The 17,481-nt window shown below is 34.3% G+C and overlaps 1 protein-coding gene across 1 annotated transcript; it reads right to left on the reverse strand.

The window, feature by feature from the left end:
• Nucleotides 1–8,800: 8,800 nt before the first annotated feature.
• On the reverse strand, nucleotides 8,801–16,757 carry LOC128555561 (uncharacterized). Its single transcript, XM_053538219.1, has 4 exons — nucleotides 16,661–16,757; nucleotides 10,308–10,583; nucleotides 9,989–10,139; nucleotides 8,801–9,113 (listed from the first exon to the last, which is right to left on the reverse strand). Exons 1-4 carry the CDS (start codon nucleotides 16,661–16,663, stop codon nucleotides 9,031–9,033), a joined length of 513 nt encoding a protein of 170 aa, XP_053394194.1. The 5' UTR covers nucleotides 16,664–16,757; the 3' UTR covers nucleotides 8,801–9,030.
• Between the last annotated feature and the right edge of the window lie 724 nt (nucleotides 16,758–17,481).

A 17,481-nucleotide genomic window follows, 5' to 3' on the forward strand; every position in this document is an offset into this window, starting at 1 on the left:
TTAGGCCTAGGAAATACATGGGTAAGGCAACTCCAGTCCGGCAGTTGACTTCATCCCACCGCTGCCACCATTTGTAACGTTTCAGTGCCACACAAATCCCGTCGGTGAAAAGCTAGCTCATCACCAAAGGTGATTTAATGTGCATATATACTGTCATTTCACTCCAATGACAACTGACAGGTTTACAAATTTGCATATTAATGCAATTACTTCCCTTTATGCATTCAGTAATCGTTACATTACTTTCCCCTCCGAGAAATCTCGTCCCGAGATTTGGCCTAGGAAATACATGGGTAAGGCAACTCCAGTCCGGCAGTTGACTTCATCCCACCGCTGCCACCATTTGTAACGTTTCAGTGCCACACAAATCCCGTCGGTGAAAAGCTAGCTCATCACCAAAGGTGATTTAATGTGCATATATACTGTCATTTCACTCCAGTGACAATTGACAGGTTTACAAAGTTGCATATTAATGCAATTACTTCCCTTTATGCATTCAGTAATCGTTACACTACCACTAAATATTTCCACTTTGCGTCGCAAGTTATAGTTATATTTCAAGTAAGATATCTTCTTCTTCTTCAAATTACTGCACTCCTTCATAACTTTGATTATGTGTAGACACTGAATAAAATTTTATGGTGATTTTAAACATCATTTATGCATGTCCTAACATATACTTGATGCCTCTTAAATACTTCCGTAATCCTAGCCTATCCTCGTAGGGTTGTCTAGAAATACGGAACTTCCGTAATCCTAGACTCGGAGGCTAGGATTACGGTACCGTAATCCTAGCCACTGCCATAAATTTAAGTTTTTACACGTGCCAAAACAATAAAGCTTTCAATTTAAACAATATTAAAACTTTGTACACTGGTTGCTTTTTAAAGATTGAGTGCAGAAATTAAGACAGGCACAATGACAAAAGCTTTGAAGGAGTCAACTGTGGCTGCTGCATGTGCGACAGCGGGCAACATGTTCCACTGACCGACTGTTCTTGGGAAAAATGAATATTCATATGAATCTTTGGATGTGCCAATGTGTCTGAACCTTTACATGTTACCGTGCCCACGCATTGTTCTTGAATCAGTTGGCATTAATAAATTCTTTTACTGTTATACGGCTACTACGTGGTGGACAATTAAAAAAAACATTATTAAGCGAGCTCTAGTTCTTCTTATCTCTAGTGGTGGTCAATTTAAACCTATTAACATATCAGAAACTGAACTTGTATTATGCTAGTGATTAGTGACGAATCTGGCAGTCCTTCTCTGAACGTTTCCAATTTGATCTATGTGGGTCCCAAATAGTACATGAATATTCCACCTTTGGTCTTACTATAGCCTTATATGCATGTGCTTTCACTTTAGAAGAGTTAATTTTTAAATTTCTACGCAGAAAACCAAGAGACTGATTTGCTTTGTTAGTCATTGAGTTTATGTGCTTACCCAATTTTAAGTTCTTTTGAAGTGTTACACCTAGATACTTTGATGACAGAACTTTTTCTACAGTATAATGGTGAAGTTTATAATTAAACTGGATAGGGTTCCTTTTCTCTGTAATACTAAGGATGTTAGTATTACTCTCGAGACTCATTCCCGATGGAACCAACCTCTAAGAGCAGAGAGAGAGAGAGAGAGAGGCAATGTGGAATTAAAGTGTCTTGCCTAAGGACACTACCACCAAGGCAGTGGTCGGGACCCTTCGATCTCAAGGCGGACGCGCTACCACTGCGCTACGGCGGCTCCACATCCTTAGTAACATCCATACTAAGGATGTTACATTTATCAGGATGGAAATGCATCAGCCAGTCCTGTTCCCATTTACCAGCAGCTTCTCAATCAGACTGAAGAAGTTTAGAGTCATTATGATAACATCCGTCTGGATGATGTTGTTATGGGACTTACTTATGTTTTGAATAAAAGAAACACGGACGTGCTGATCGAAAGCATATAATACGTTATTACTTTAAAGAAAAACAACATGTTCAAGTATTTAACACCGAATACAAGTTAGAGAAATTAGTCTGTAGTTGACAGCATCATGTTTATCTCCCTTTTAAAAAAACGGGACATACATTTACGCGTTTCCAATCAAGTGGGATTTTGCCTTCCTCACTTTTCTCCTATTTTTTACATTCTTTCAGGATTTTAGCATGTATATTGTCAGGACCAGAAGCTTTATGGGGATTTATATTTGACAGTTATTTAGTAATTCCTTTTATAGAGATTGCAATGTCTGGCATTTTTGGATGAGGAATAGGACAATTTGTCTGGTATTTCTTGTGTTGTTACTAGGGTAAATGCTTTTTGAAATAGATCATTTAAGATTTAGTTTTTACGGTCGGATCTGCTTTTAGTAAGCCATTTTCACGAAGTGGGGGTATGATAGATGATTCAGATTTTTTGTGTTCTTATGTACGAAAATAAGTTCTTAGGCTGTTTATTAATTTTTGGATTGCCTTGGTCGGGGATTGGAATATCAAATATCATGTTTTCAATATAATTCCAATAGGCTTTCCGTTGTTCCTTTTGCTTTTTTAGATGACTAAGGTTACTGGACTTATGATCATGTTTATTCCGCTTTGTTAGTTTGCTCTTACATTTATTCATTTTCATTCTTAGTTCGTTATTAATCCAGGGTAATTTATTACGATGTTTACTCATTGTTTGATGGATACTTTTGGATATTGAGTCTTGTAGGTTTGTTTTGAAAGTATTCCAAAGTTCATTTACATCATTTATGTCCTGTTTTTGTAATTGTGCTTAAACCATTTCTGATACCCTCCCAGTTTGCTTTAGAATACTTTAGAATTTGCCTTGGTTTAGGTTTACATCTACGTAGAGAGGTGTTACAAGTAAAGGGAATAATAACATGATCAGCTTCACGGATTGGAGGAATTGTTTCAATGTTATCAACAATTGAGAAGAAGATCTAAGGTTTTATCATTACGAGTTGGTCTGTCGACTAATTGAGTAAGTTAGTGATCAGCAATTATATCTAATAATTCTTTTGGCATTTGGATTACTAGGAATAGTGCTGGATGATTTCCAGTCAATGTTGCTCATGTTAAAATCACCACAAACTTTGGATATTGAAGGACAATCATCTAAGAAACAAAAATGCCGTTTTCAAGGGCAGATATCTCTTTTTCGATACTGTTGACCTATGATTTTAATTGCATATTTTTGTTTCTTAGTTGATTGTCCTTCAATATCCTAAGTTTGAAGAAATTCTATTATCTGGAAAAAATCACCCATGTCATATACAGGGAATTATAGCGTACGCCTTTAATAAGATATATTTAGAATTTGGGTTTACTCTACAATGAGACTCGTTTAGATACTGGAAAGAATTACCATCATCTGTCTGCGGTCTATAAAAAGAACCAACAATCAGTTTTTTTACAATTAAACAGTGAAACTTATAAATAATCAAAAATGGATCCACAATGCGCAATAATTGTTGCATTTGTGCATAAAATTAACTTTGTTAAAGACATCTTTAAAATTCAAACTGTTACCACCCGCGTACTCCTTTACAGAATACAGAATACAGGATAAGATTAAATATCCAACACGAAATAAGGGACAAACAAAACACTGAACATCTGTCTATCAATCAATGTATCTGTCTATGTATCTTTTTATTATTTTCTAACCTTTTACACATAGGAGTAGGAACAGCCCCCAATTTTGAGAGGGGGAGAGGGGGACAACAAATGCTTTTTTGACCCCGATTTTTGTCAGAAATAACAGTGAGTAGAAAAAGCCCAATTTGAGACAGCATTTAGATGTGCTGATAAGGATTTGGTGTGATATTTATTGTAAATTCGGGAAAGAATGTTTTTTTATATTATATTTTTTGTTGTTGTCAATACCGTTACACAGACATCGTTTAAAAACCCGTGACACCCGAGAACGGCATCCGTGGGCATGATAACCTAAATAACATATAGCAATCGGTTGTACAATTCACTCGGGCTACGCTCTTGTGAAATTATTCCGCAGGTGTAAACCTCTTCATGTAAAACGTGTTTCTGCCTTATAACATTCTTAAGCAATGGAAATATTCCTGAATTGTTTCATTTAGTGAGTACTTCCAACTATACTGTACGGGTCGGAGCTTTGGAATAACCTCACAATGAAAGATATTGACTTCATTAATCGAACACAACATTACATTGTAAAATGTGTTCAAGGCTTTCCAATAATCTGTGAGTCTATGGTAGGCTTGTTCCGGTTAAGCTCTGAAGCTGAAAAACGAAAACTCATGTTCCTACATAAAATTTTGTCACTCCCTAACGATAACTTAAGGTATTAGATCACTAATAGTAATTTTTACAAAATGGCCTTTGCTTGGTATATTCTGGAAGGTAACCATGTTTTGCACTATTTTGCAATTTTTAAACAACTTTTACCGTGCCGTTTTTTTTTTTTATAAATTTTGTATAACTTATAGTATGTCCACAAGCTCAAGTAGAGACAAATTTCAAAGTGATAACCACTATCCAAAACGTCTGCAGAGAACTCATTTTACCATTAATTTGAATAAAAGAAACATCAAACTATTGGTAAACAATTATAAAACACAAAATAAAAATGTCAATATCATTTTTTCTATGGTGCCTCAAGTAAACGGATTTAATGAGACAGAATTCATACTTCAACATTGAAAAAATAAGGTCGAATGCTGTGTTTCTGTTTTGAATTTTGCTTACTCCATTTAAAAATAATTTTAGGGCAGATGTAAAACCTACCTAAATTTTTTCCACAATATATAATCTAGAGGTGGAAGCAAAATAGAGAACTTTCACCGCGTGTAACTCAATATTTTTAAAGATGTGTAACACTACCCCTTCTGTTTAAATAGTAAATTCACTTTGAACACCAAGAAATTGCTTATAAGATTCATCTTTTTCCGTTTTTGTACAATAAATCAATAATAAGTCTTAAAGGAAGTAAAAACTTACTAGAAAAAAAGGAAAATAAGGGAAAAAAAATTTGATCCCAGTAGGGCTTGAACCTACGCCCCCCTAAGAATTGCAGTAAAAGTAGGCTTATGGTAGGAATTGAATACTCTTCAAAAAGGAGGTTCTCTATTAGTGATCTAATACCTAAGTAAACGTCAAATTCTGTTCCAATAGTAACTCGGTTAAAAAGGGCTTCATTCCAGATATATGTCGTATTTTTTGTTACAAAATATCACCTTACTGACATGCTACAGAGCTACTTAAGATATCAGTCACTACCATCTAAATACATATGGAAAAGAAAGGTTAATAAAATTATCCGTGAAAATGAGTTTTATTTTGGCCTCAAAGACTGCAATCAGACCGCAACTTTGACAGATTTAGGGAGATATACGTTGATATATCTCCTTCGATAATATGGACGGGGTCCTTAAATAACTGGGATCTCGATTTATCACATTTCATAGCCGACTTACTAGTCAGACCTCCAGACAGAGAAGTCTCCGTGTGCTCTCTTTGCGAACAGGTGTACCTTGATAAAATTGAATGTCTCTCTTCAATTCCACTGAAAGACACATTTGTTGACTTTATTTCCACTGAGGTAGTTTCCAATGTCGCCTCGACGGTTTGTTAGAACTGGTCTTGGGGCCAAATATTCCGAAATTACAGAAGAATGTATCTGTTATTCCTTCCTACGCATACCCTTTTGTTAAAAGCTGTATGTCGCTCTACGACAGTATATGGCGACGATATTGAGACCGTGCTGAGTAAGTCCCTTTCACAATGGTACTTTTCGTTTCGGTAGGACACGTCTTATAGGCCTTTCGCTTTGCCCTTCCCGCTATGTGAACGTCCAGGCTGGTATTATTATCATATGTAAATGCGCACTACTTTATATCGAAATGAGACTATGAAAAGGCTCAGTGTATACGCATACATAAGTTTATCAAAATAAACTCCATAATTTAAAAAGTTAGCATGATATGTATATTTCTTGTAATGTAAATAAGTTTGCTTTTGTGTTTTGTTACTTAGTTTTCATACATATTCATATTTTGTACTGTGTTGTACTAGGGCAGAAATAATGATATTGAACTGAATTGAACTTACCGATTGGGAAGGCGATTATATACATATAAATAAAAGGAATTGCTTGTCTTTCATGGAGTACTTAAAAACACATAATGGGACACATCGGGGTACCGCCTTGGAACGGCCAGTAAAAACATTGCTAAGGAGTTAAATCGGTGTACGGGTGCACCACTATGTTCCAAAGTTACATGGCAGAGTAAATAGAATTTATCGTCGTCTGACCAATTCCTTGGTAACACAAAGCATTTAGTATGTTAAAACATAAAAAATGCTCATGAAAATCTATATTATATGCGAAACCACAAACACATGTACTCACACGGAGCATAAAGAGAAATACTATAACAGAACAGAAGACATTTATCAAAGCTGCTCAGTCCGTTATAAGAATTGCCTATCATGGAGTTACCATTACTACGACGAAAAGTTTTCACTCACAAAATTACAACAAACGTGTTCTGTTACATGTCTTTTGTGTTATCTTAGCTTAAAATTTGATTCAGAGGAATGTAGTTGGAAGTCAAGATTTGACTATGCTTTTGCGTGGTTTACTGCCTGGTTTACCACGGTTCAGAGTTCAGATGAACAGGAATTGAAGCACGAGAGCGTTAGCCCGAGTGTTTAAATAAATATATCCAAGCATCTGAACGATGAGCCGAGTAAATTAGATGATAAACCACAATATAGGCTTGGTTATTTTCATTCGTATATTCTCTTACTATACTGCGCTTGATTTCATGTATTGTTTAAAAATCATTAGAATATTATTTTTACCTCGTTGTCAGTTAAATAGATTGTATATTCTACGGTAAACATCGGTTGACACTCGCTCTGATGAAAGAACATAATGACGTTAATTATGACGCCAAATTGCCATATTACGTCTGGTTCTTTTCTACTCCGATGAATGAAATTCAGCATGTTGAAATATATAAATAAGGGCCTTCTTATAATTTATCGGCTGATTTACCACGTTTCGTGGATAGCTAACGCCCTCGTAGTTCAATTCCTACGCACCTGAACTATGAACCATGGTAAATCAGGCGATAAACCACGCCAATGCCTTGATTTTTTGAAAGGTTCTACGACAATGTCGTGGGATTCTATATTTAATTTATTTGGTTTTAGTTTTTAGCTACTTCTAACATCTCTCATAAACTTTGGTAAAGTATCTGGCATCCTGAAAGCTAATCTATCTCGGGTCATAATTATCACCTTCATTTCATATCAGTTCAACATTTCGGAACATCAGCGAGGTAACGAAAGTCATAGACTTGGACAATTCTACAGCATAACGGCCGTGTAATGTTTGAAGTAATTAACAATAAATGCCCGCTTTTCATCACCACAGTTGATTCTAACAATGGATTTACAAAGTCTTAATCAGCAATTAGTATCATTAAGTGAATTGGTGGAAAAACATGAAAGGAGTATCCGAGAGTGATTATTAAACATGAGTATCAGGTCTAATGTCTTTGTTTCCTTGAGCTTTTATTTGACCTGTAATCTTAAATTAGTTATTTTATATCTTAGTTTATACCAAATGAATCAATTCACATAATTAAATGTATGTGTTGATTTGTGGCAGTTGTGCCCCATACCCATTTTGAAATTCCCTTTCGTTATAATTTCTGACAAAATTTAATATTTATTTTATTGAGTTGAGCCACATCTCTTGGCTCAATTCTATTCATAGTCTAATATTGAGAAAAATCGATCATTACTGTTTAGGTATACAATTCAACATTTTGTGGGGTTATTGATATGTCACATTTTGGCATAAGCCGGAGACCGTAGACATTCAGTTCGGCTTTCAAACTTAAGGTTTTGGAATAAGACATATAGCTTAATGTCTCTTTTTAGCTCGACTATTCGAAGAATAGGGGAGCTGTCTTACTCGCCCCGGCGTCGGCGTAAGCGTCACACAAATGTTAAAGTTAGTGTACTACCCCAAATATTTTCAAGGTCCAGTGAGAGATCGCTTTGATATTGTACATACTTGTTTACCATCACAACCTCAGTTCGTAAAAAGGGATGAGGCATCTTTTTTTAAGCTTTTTGACTGATTTATGGCCCCTTTTCGACTTAGTGTATGTTTATTGTAATGTTAAAGTTTTGTGTACCACCCCAAATATTCTTAAAGTCCATTGAGTTATTGCTTTGATATTTTGCATACGTATTAACCATCATGACCCCAGCCAGTAAAAGGAGGAGGCAACACTATCAAACATTTTGACTAAACTATGGCCCTGTTCGACTTATAATATGCTTTTTTTACTCGTAGCTTATTTTATACTATCAGGCACTGAGAATAGTCGAGCATGTTGTCCATTGGCAGCTCTATTTTTTTTATTCTGTATTTTATGTGTATTTTAATTCCAGGCATTTTATTAACATTGTGTTAATAGTTTTAAATTGACTGATAGGTTTTAATTTTGCATTGTCTCTTGTAGCTCTGTATAGAGCGGCTGTGTACTTTTTAATTGTTAAATACAGATGAGACGTAAATAAAAGAATAAATCTGAGTTTATTGCTGATCGGTCATAATTGTGCCGAAATAGTAAAACAACTTTTCTGACACGTTAAATTTTATTTGTAATTGCCTTTTTTAGAGCAGGGCTATTAAAGACACGCTTATTATTTTAACTGCTGGCACTGATTTGCTTCGTTAATGGTAAAATATTTCTGAAAGCGTAGTAAAAAACGTTTGAGTGTTTACATACAAAGAACAATTGCTACATATGCAGTTTATTTAGAAGTTATAAGCAAAACATAGAAACACGTATCAAAATGAAAATGCATAATTTGTTAGTAAGTTATCTGTTTTTTTTTCTCATATTCAGTAGCGATAAATTCGTACCAACATATACTTTTACAATGTTTGTTGACTTTGTGTTCTAAAATGAGCGGGGTCATTCCAAAAAATGCAAACTATGTACATATCATGCTTGGTGGTAGGTATTTTGTCATTTCTCGGCAGTGTCCAAACATTCTGCTATGATCACAGGTGCCATCGCATAGAATTCTTCCTTTGCTATATATCCATCACCTTAAAAATACGAAAGGAATATATAATGTACAATACAGGCTACTGATTGGACTAAATGGATGTGAGTAATAATGCCTGAAAAAGCTCAGTTTGCATCCGGTAATTAAGTTTTACATTCGTTACACACGCATTCTCAATCTCGGTACATACAGTACTCACAAAAGAACCTTGCAAGTGCAAGTTTTGGTGCGGTATGTCATTTGTTACGTCAGTTTCTTAAATTTTGTTTTTTCAAAGTTCATACATGGTGATTATTTTTATTTTTATTCAGGTATAATCATAGGCGTAGGAGCGCGGGGGTGGTTAGGGGCAAATTTTAAGTGGGGGACTAGCATATTCTTTGGACCTCTTACTTTTGCCCAAAACTGATTTTTTACAGGAATACCATTACGTAAAGGGCTCAAAAGTTATTAATGAGAGCATTTAGAAGTACTAAGGATTTGTACGATATCTATTTTTTTGTTATTTTAGAATTTTCCGCGAAAATATGTTAAGGCTTCACTAGTCGCCCCCGTCCCCTCCACCCACCTCCTCCCCTCCGCGCACCTACCTCCACGCAAACACTTTGAAATCACTCTAACCCCATTTATATTTTAAAAGTCACAAAAAATCTCTGTCGCAGAGCTCGTGAATATTAACTGGCACAAAATTATTAACATAGATCTACAAATAGAATCTGAATTATATTATGTGTACTGTAGTTAGAGCATGTAGATCTCTACTAACCTACAGTACATGTGTACGAGAATGTTGCTCAGGTTCAGAATTGTTTAACACCAGCTCAACGAATTAAATAAAAGTTTCTCAGCTTCTCCTAACTTCACATCATTTTGAAGATTTACCTTTTCTCTTACTAGACACTTAATTTTACACACCTGTTGTTATGTCCAGATCTTTGAATAGATCATCGGTCTTCTCGTGGTTCCCAAATATAGCATGCAGTTCTTCCTTCACTATTGCTCCATCCCGATTGTCGTCATATGTATGGAAATTACATGGATCTACCCGGAGTGTAATGTTGTAATGCTAAATACAATCAAATGAAATGGTGGAAGACTACTGGTAAAGCTTAAGGCTTTCCGAAAATTGTAATCAATGTATTTGAATACCTTCTGAACAAAATGACTATACACAGAAAAGAGCGTGAGCAAATGAAACCTGAATACATTTAGTGAACTAAAATAATTGCTGTACCCATTGAACACTCTTTTTCCTAATTTCGAACTCGAAACCAAATTCTAATCTCCAGTCTGCATTGGTATCTATACTTCCACCCATGTAGAAGGATCCTGGGTCATCCCAAGAGTATGTATATCTACCACCGAGACGACCATATCCAGTAGTAAAATCGTAATTTCCTCTAACTTCTAAAGTATGTGGTCTCGATTCATCACTGTCCGCTAGCCATTCATTACTGTCCGCTGACCAAAAGCAGGATGATAACAAAATCACTAGCACACATGTGATTTTCTGGAACAGAATGATTTCTTAAAGCCAATTTATACTGTCAGATAAATGTATACAATATGTTATAAGTATATAATAAATATTACTTTATTCATAATGCTAAACTACTTCATACTTTTATGTTATTTTTTGTTTCCAGATTTATAAGCTTTAGTCCATGAGCCAGACCCAGAAATTTTGGCTAGCGGTACCATCTGAGGGGATTAAAGCTCAATGCTATTTTTGGATAGGTAAACATCTGACAATTCAGAAACTATGTATAGCATTGCAGTGGTGGTAGCTTTTTGTGCGTTTTTAGCCATGTAGTAACACCACCCCAAAATAGACTTTCATCAAACTTCCGTTATACATAAGTAGACTTTCTATTTCAAACTAATGGTTCTCTCTCATTTTGGAATATATTTACTTGGAAATTGATAGACAAACAGCTCAGTTGATGTATTTTATGTATTTAAAAGAACTGTTATTAAAATATTGCCACTTTAGCGTTTAGTGATTGCAATTACAGACAAACATAGACCAGTGCTTAAATATAATTAAAGAAGACAAATATTGTTTCATAATATGCAGTTAGAAAGGTATTTTGCTCATTCTTGAACTAATATGACATGTTTAAATACATAGAGTATAAGGTAGTAGAATTCTACATATCACAAAACCAAGTTGTCTGCCATTGGCTGTTGGGGGGCTTGTAATTTACGGCATATTAATGTGCGTTACCTATTTGTTTGAAATTAATTAATACTTCTATACATGATATGGAATAGAAAAGTATGAATATCATTAAATCAAAGCAATTTCTGAACTAGTTTTGATATGTTAAATTAACAATTAGACAGTTATTCGCAGACCAATAGTTTTTAATATCAAAGCCGCCATGTTGTTATTGTAATTTACGTGACAATACACGTGTAGACGAAAAACACAAAATATGTTGTTTAAACATGATGTTTTACTATCTGATCTGTCTAAAAAGTGCATATTCATGCCTGATTCTGTATCAATGTTCTTATGCTTAAACAGTAAACATTTTTATGCTGAATAATACCAAATAGTACTTTTATACAGTAAAATACGTTACCATGAAATCAAGATTTTCATAATATTTCATATAAACATGTTAAAGTCGTTGTTATTTAGTATTTTGTTTAGAAAAGAAATATTTTAACTAATCAATAAAATCTTCGGTTAGATATCAAATGCCATGTTAATTAATTGAATGTAAAAGTGTAATTTACATAACAATATGTTATCTTAATCGGTAATATGCTGCCGTCATTATTTTCAATCATTATCTTTCTATATCATGTCAAGGTTATTCTTTGTTTTCAATTAACCACATTTTCTATGTATTAAACATACTAGAACATTCTTAGTTATCTTAATAAAAATACTATCTTTCATTTAAACATGTTACACACCAGAATGATTTGAAAGCACCACTGTCTGAATCTTATAAGATATCGTCAATATTGGTAAGCGAATAATCTTCATCAGTTTCACTGGTTTCGTTTATGTCAACAAGTTCATCAGGAACGATCTTTTTATCACTCAAGTTGTTCACTAACTGTTGTTCGTCATCAAAGTCCCGGCAATTTTTAACAACACCAGGAAGATAAAGGCTTTTCTCATGGGAATGTAGTCATATATACACCTTTAAGAAAAGATCAAGGTTGTTTGATTTTGATATGAATAAGAGTTAAACTACAAAATTATTAATTTAATGTAGAAAGACATGAAGATATTTATCAAATATGAGTATATTATGATAAAGTTTTTCTATTATTTTTACAATAGCTACGCAGATACATGTATGTATATTAAACATTTTGTAGATTAATATAAATAAATGAATAAGTAACTGATAGTTGACTGGACTGATATGGTGGCATCAGGGTCATGTCTATGCCGTCAGAACTATTTAGGACGCCGTCTTGGTTGCCATTCTTGTTGACAAACATTTCGTATCTAACCTTGTTGATGTTCCGATATTTTAGGCGACCATTATACTGCAAATATAAATGACTCCCCGTCTCCAAAACGTCGTCGGAGCACACATGTTGACGTCCCAACATTTAGCTGTTTAAACATAACTGAGTTTTGTTGTCATCATTACTCATGAAATATTTCCAATTCTGCACATGTTTTGGTATTTTTGACCAGAAAACAGAAGTGTTGGTGCAGTTCCACGTCGTTTTCTTTCGACAGACTAGATTATTTTGGAAAATTATGTATCTGCAATGAAATCTACTATCAAAGCATCGCCATCAATGATGTAAGATACGTTTTCAATAGAATGGTATGGTGGCATATTTCTGCATTCACTTCAGCAGATAGTTTTCGCGAACAGTTTACGTGAAAATCTAAAAAAAAATTCACGAAAAGAATCTCTTATTCTGAGTGGAAATAATTCACGATAGTGCGCACTACTGCATACGATAACAGATACCGAATAACAGAAATAATAAAGGGAGTTAAAAAATACGTTAATTTTGTAACCCATATGAATGTTATAATAAAATATCTATAAGTTTTAGACACTCTTAGGGGTGGTGGTTGGGGATTGAGGTTGATATAACACGTTTCATTCCGTAGAGGGGACTATTGGGTTATCTTTATGCAGTTCAGTTCACTATTTTGACACATTGTCTCGTTAACAAGATAATATTTTCACGGAAACCTTCTACTTTCACGAAAGTTTATTCAATTTTTCGCAAAAAATGTTGTTGTTATTTTTTGGGAAAATTCATAAAATATTCATGAAAACTTTATGATTCTCGTATGCAGAAATATGCCACCATAGAATGGCTTGTTGCAGCTCGATACTTCCTTCAACGTAGTATAATAGTTTGACTTTGTTGGTCTTTGTTGGCATTCCGTAGGATGTTGCAAATGACACAGGAAATTCTATGACTACATCATGAGTGTTCAACAACTTATATCACGAATAGTCCAAAACACATTTCTTTCAGCCCTTATCTGAGCCTATCTATTCTGCGAGCTGGTCACTTTCTTTGATTTTTTAAAGTAAAGGCCGCTATTGCCAATTTCTGCTTTGAATGGATACATGCATTTTTCTACATCTGTGATCACTTTTTACATCCGCATAATCGGCTTTGATCTGCGCAGGTTCTACTTCTTTGTGTGTGGATTTGTCTTTTGAAGACATGTCTGTTTTCTGTTGTGTAGCTTCAACATATTTAGCTCGCATTTGCTGTGTCAAACAACACCTGTAGCATGAAGAATATTGTCTGCTGAAGCTTATGATGCTTCCCTTTTTCTTGGCATGAAGGTTGATAGTCTGTTCTATAGTTATTTACACATTCTGGCTGCTGGTGCGGCTGATCTAGACACACTGAAGCAACGAACCCTCAAAAGCTTTTCTGCACAAGGGTGGTTACTTCAAGATCCATCATTAGGAGCAGATAGGGGAGCGGTGGTCTAAGGTGTCGGCTCAATCCAGGAATCGTAGGTTCGAGAGCCCCACTGGGGTCACAACCATGTCTTTTCTAATAACACCAGTACTGGTTTTCCAGGAAGCGGACTCGAGAGTGGTACCAATAGGCTTGAAGCTTTCATCACAGTCGAGCTAAAACAAATTAGTATAAACTAACGGATAAGCAGGTAGATACATTGCATCGTTTATATGATTGGACGCAAATAATAGTGGGCACAACTTGTGCCAGACTCCTATTTGCACATCTAGGCCGTTGACATTTGTGGTCTGTATTAATGCCAGTATATCATGAATAATATCAATAAAGTATATACAGAAGTGTGCCCTTTTCCGTGATGTCTCTCTCTGACACTTTTGAAGTGTTGGTACTTTGGAAAGTACTCTTTGAACGCTGTGTGACTTTCAACAGATTTTCAAGGCTTGTATTGTCAGCAAGTTCCTTTACTTGTTTACATAAACATCGGTTAAAGGTCAAATAATTCAGGTTGAATATGTGTGTCATCTATTAATAAGTAAGTGTCATGAAATTTCTAACATTTAAACTAAGAATGATTCTGTCCCTATGAAGCCATGGTGTTTCAATGAGTATCTATTTGTTTTCTACTTATTTAAGGTAACACATATTATTGTCACGTAAAATTCGCACAACTATTGAAAGGAGATGGTGATTCACTGCATTCTAGTAAATATCTAGTTCAACAACACAAATTATGTATAGTTATTATAAAATGTTATAATTTTTCCCGATCTGTGCAGGGCATTTTCTTCACTTCAGAAATTTCAGTTTTGTGCATTTTGGTAACATAAAACTTATACGGAGATTACATTATGGAAAAGTTCCTACCACTGCAGAAAAATAGTTATAAGAAACACTATTCAGTCTGTACTTTCAATTATATTGAAGAATCATAAACACCTTGGTCATTGGGTTATTAGTACAAGTAAAATATCTATAATGTTGGAATAAAATCACTGTTACGTAAATTACACTAATTAAGATGTTAACGGGTACGTGAAAGATATATTGTTTTAAAGCACATTCAATTCATTATTATACATGTATAAGGTTGTTAATAAACTACAGACTGCACTTTTTCTTAATTATTGTGTAGCACTATTTCATCGTCTTAAATGTTTTTAGGAAACATATTAAATGTCACGTACGTTACAAAAGCCCTAACGTTTAAACGGCATTCAAGTAGGAATAAAAAGCATTCGGTGTGTACTTTCCGAAAGTCATAATGTTGAATATTCCTTGATTCTTTAGGGAAGGCAGGGGGAAATGGTACCTCAAGGTCTAACACCTATCGGAAGAAAATCTAATTGTGAGCTATAATTATGCTTATTAGTTGTCCATGCTATTAAAATGTTCTTCATAATCATTATTTTAATTAACAAAGAAGCAAACCCAAAAATGTCGAAAATTAAGGAAATATTTTGTTTGTTTTTAAATACTTGTTACAAATACATCAATTATTCAAACTGAAAAGCATATGTTCCATAATTCGTATGTCTACATTGGATATATTTTAGCTCACCTGAACCTGTATCTAAGTGTAGGTATATATCAAGATGATATCAAACCAAAAGCTACCATCGATACATTGCTATCACATATTATCTTACTCCAGGGTTGTATACCTTTCCAAAATTCACTATAAGAATTAATCCCCCCAGATGGTACCAATCAACCCTATGGCTCATGTACTACTTATATAATGAGGTATTCGTAAAGCATGTATATTATTAATGAATAGTCTTATATATCACATTAACGAATCAATGTGTGTCATGCTATTTTTGTGTTTAGATTTTAATATGTCTTTTATGTGAACAAGTAGATGAAATGGGGCAAGCATTATTCCATGACGCATGTATGACGCCAAATAGGTAAGGTAGATATGACGTTTAAGCTTAACCGTGTTTTCCTAACATTAAAATACAGGAATTCCTTTCGAAGGAACTCGGCTAGCGGAATAACTTAGGAGTGCGTAGACGTCTACTGAGTCATTCTATACGACTAAAATCGATTCATACAGTTCGCTTATATATAGGAGTTGATCAAATCTGATAGCACTCTTTCTCGGCGCTTAATACAAATGTACAGATTCTTTTCATATTAAAATCTAATTTTCATATATGTGTTGTTTACATGAAGACACGCTTGAAATAATTTTTCATATCTTACATTTAAGTGAGAAAAGATTCGAAGTTTTGTAGCTCTATATGAGTATATAAGTACTGTGTACGAAAGCTGAACAGCATAGTACAAGATACAAGAATTTTCTAAAAAAAAAAAAGAAAAGAAAAAAAAAATCGAATAAAAATAAAAATTACTGACTTAGATTCGTGTTTAAAAATATTGAACATAGCATTTAGTGCCATATTACATACAATGGTTCTGCATACAATACCTGAGAACAGCTTCTTTAAAGCCTTTTGGATTGAATGAAACATTCATCTACATAAAATGAATTAATTATCAAAATATAAGGAGCACATTGAGATCGAGGTATGACTGTTATGTATTCCGTTAGGAAAAAGTACGCGGATTACATTTACAAATTTCATATTACAACGTTCAATTAGGTTATCATTCAATGAATGTAGAAATAAGTTGGACCATAATTACTTTCCTCTGAGTACTTCCTGATATTGAGAAGCTGCTGTCTTAGATCCTGTAATAAACGAGTGTTGAGCGACAGGAACGCTCCCTATAAATAGGTCCATTCTATGAACCTGGAATCATTTGATTGGTCATTATAGAGCACGTGATGCTGACGTACGACGTTTTTGTAATATATATCCATCAGGCCACACCAAATTGCAAAGTTGTTCTTCGTTTTTTTTCTTGTAATATTTGAGGCGGCGAGCGAAAAAATAATTTAAGTATTTGTTTTGGTTTTTGAGAAAATCAGGAGCGAGCGAGGAGCGAAGAAATATATTTCTCTTGATTTGGCTCTTGACTGACTAGTAAAAATCTTAAAATAGAATGTACAGCCCTTTTACAAAATAATTCACCAGGGATTGAGAAAATTTGACCTGCAGACGTACAACAAAGCAAACTCGTGAAAAAAGGTAATAACATTGGCATACAGTATAGTGCAATCAAATAATGTATGCTTTTGGAAATGCTGTTAGAAAGTAATTTACAACGACAACAATGCATTTATAACCTTAAACCATAATCATGACATAGATATGTGACTTGAATATCTACTGCTATGAAAATGTAGCATTTTTAGCTTGACTTTTCGGACAAATATCTCTGTTACTATGAAAGCTTTTGACTTGAAACTTAAAATAGTTATTTACTATCAAAGTCTAAACCAGGAGAAACAATCCCCATAACTCTGATTGAATTTTGACAGAGTTATGCTACTTTTTAACTTAGAATATTTTGTTTAAGTTTTATATAATGTCCAATAGCTCTGTTACTTTCAA

This window comes from Mercenaria mercenaria, chromosome 1 (assembly GCF_021730395.1).
Source record: "Mercenaria mercenaria strain notata chromosome 1, MADL_Memer_1, whole genome shotgun sequence".
NCBI classification, from domain to species: Eukaryota; Metazoa; Mollusca; class Bivalvia; order Venerida; family Veneridae; genus Mercenaria; species Mercenaria mercenaria.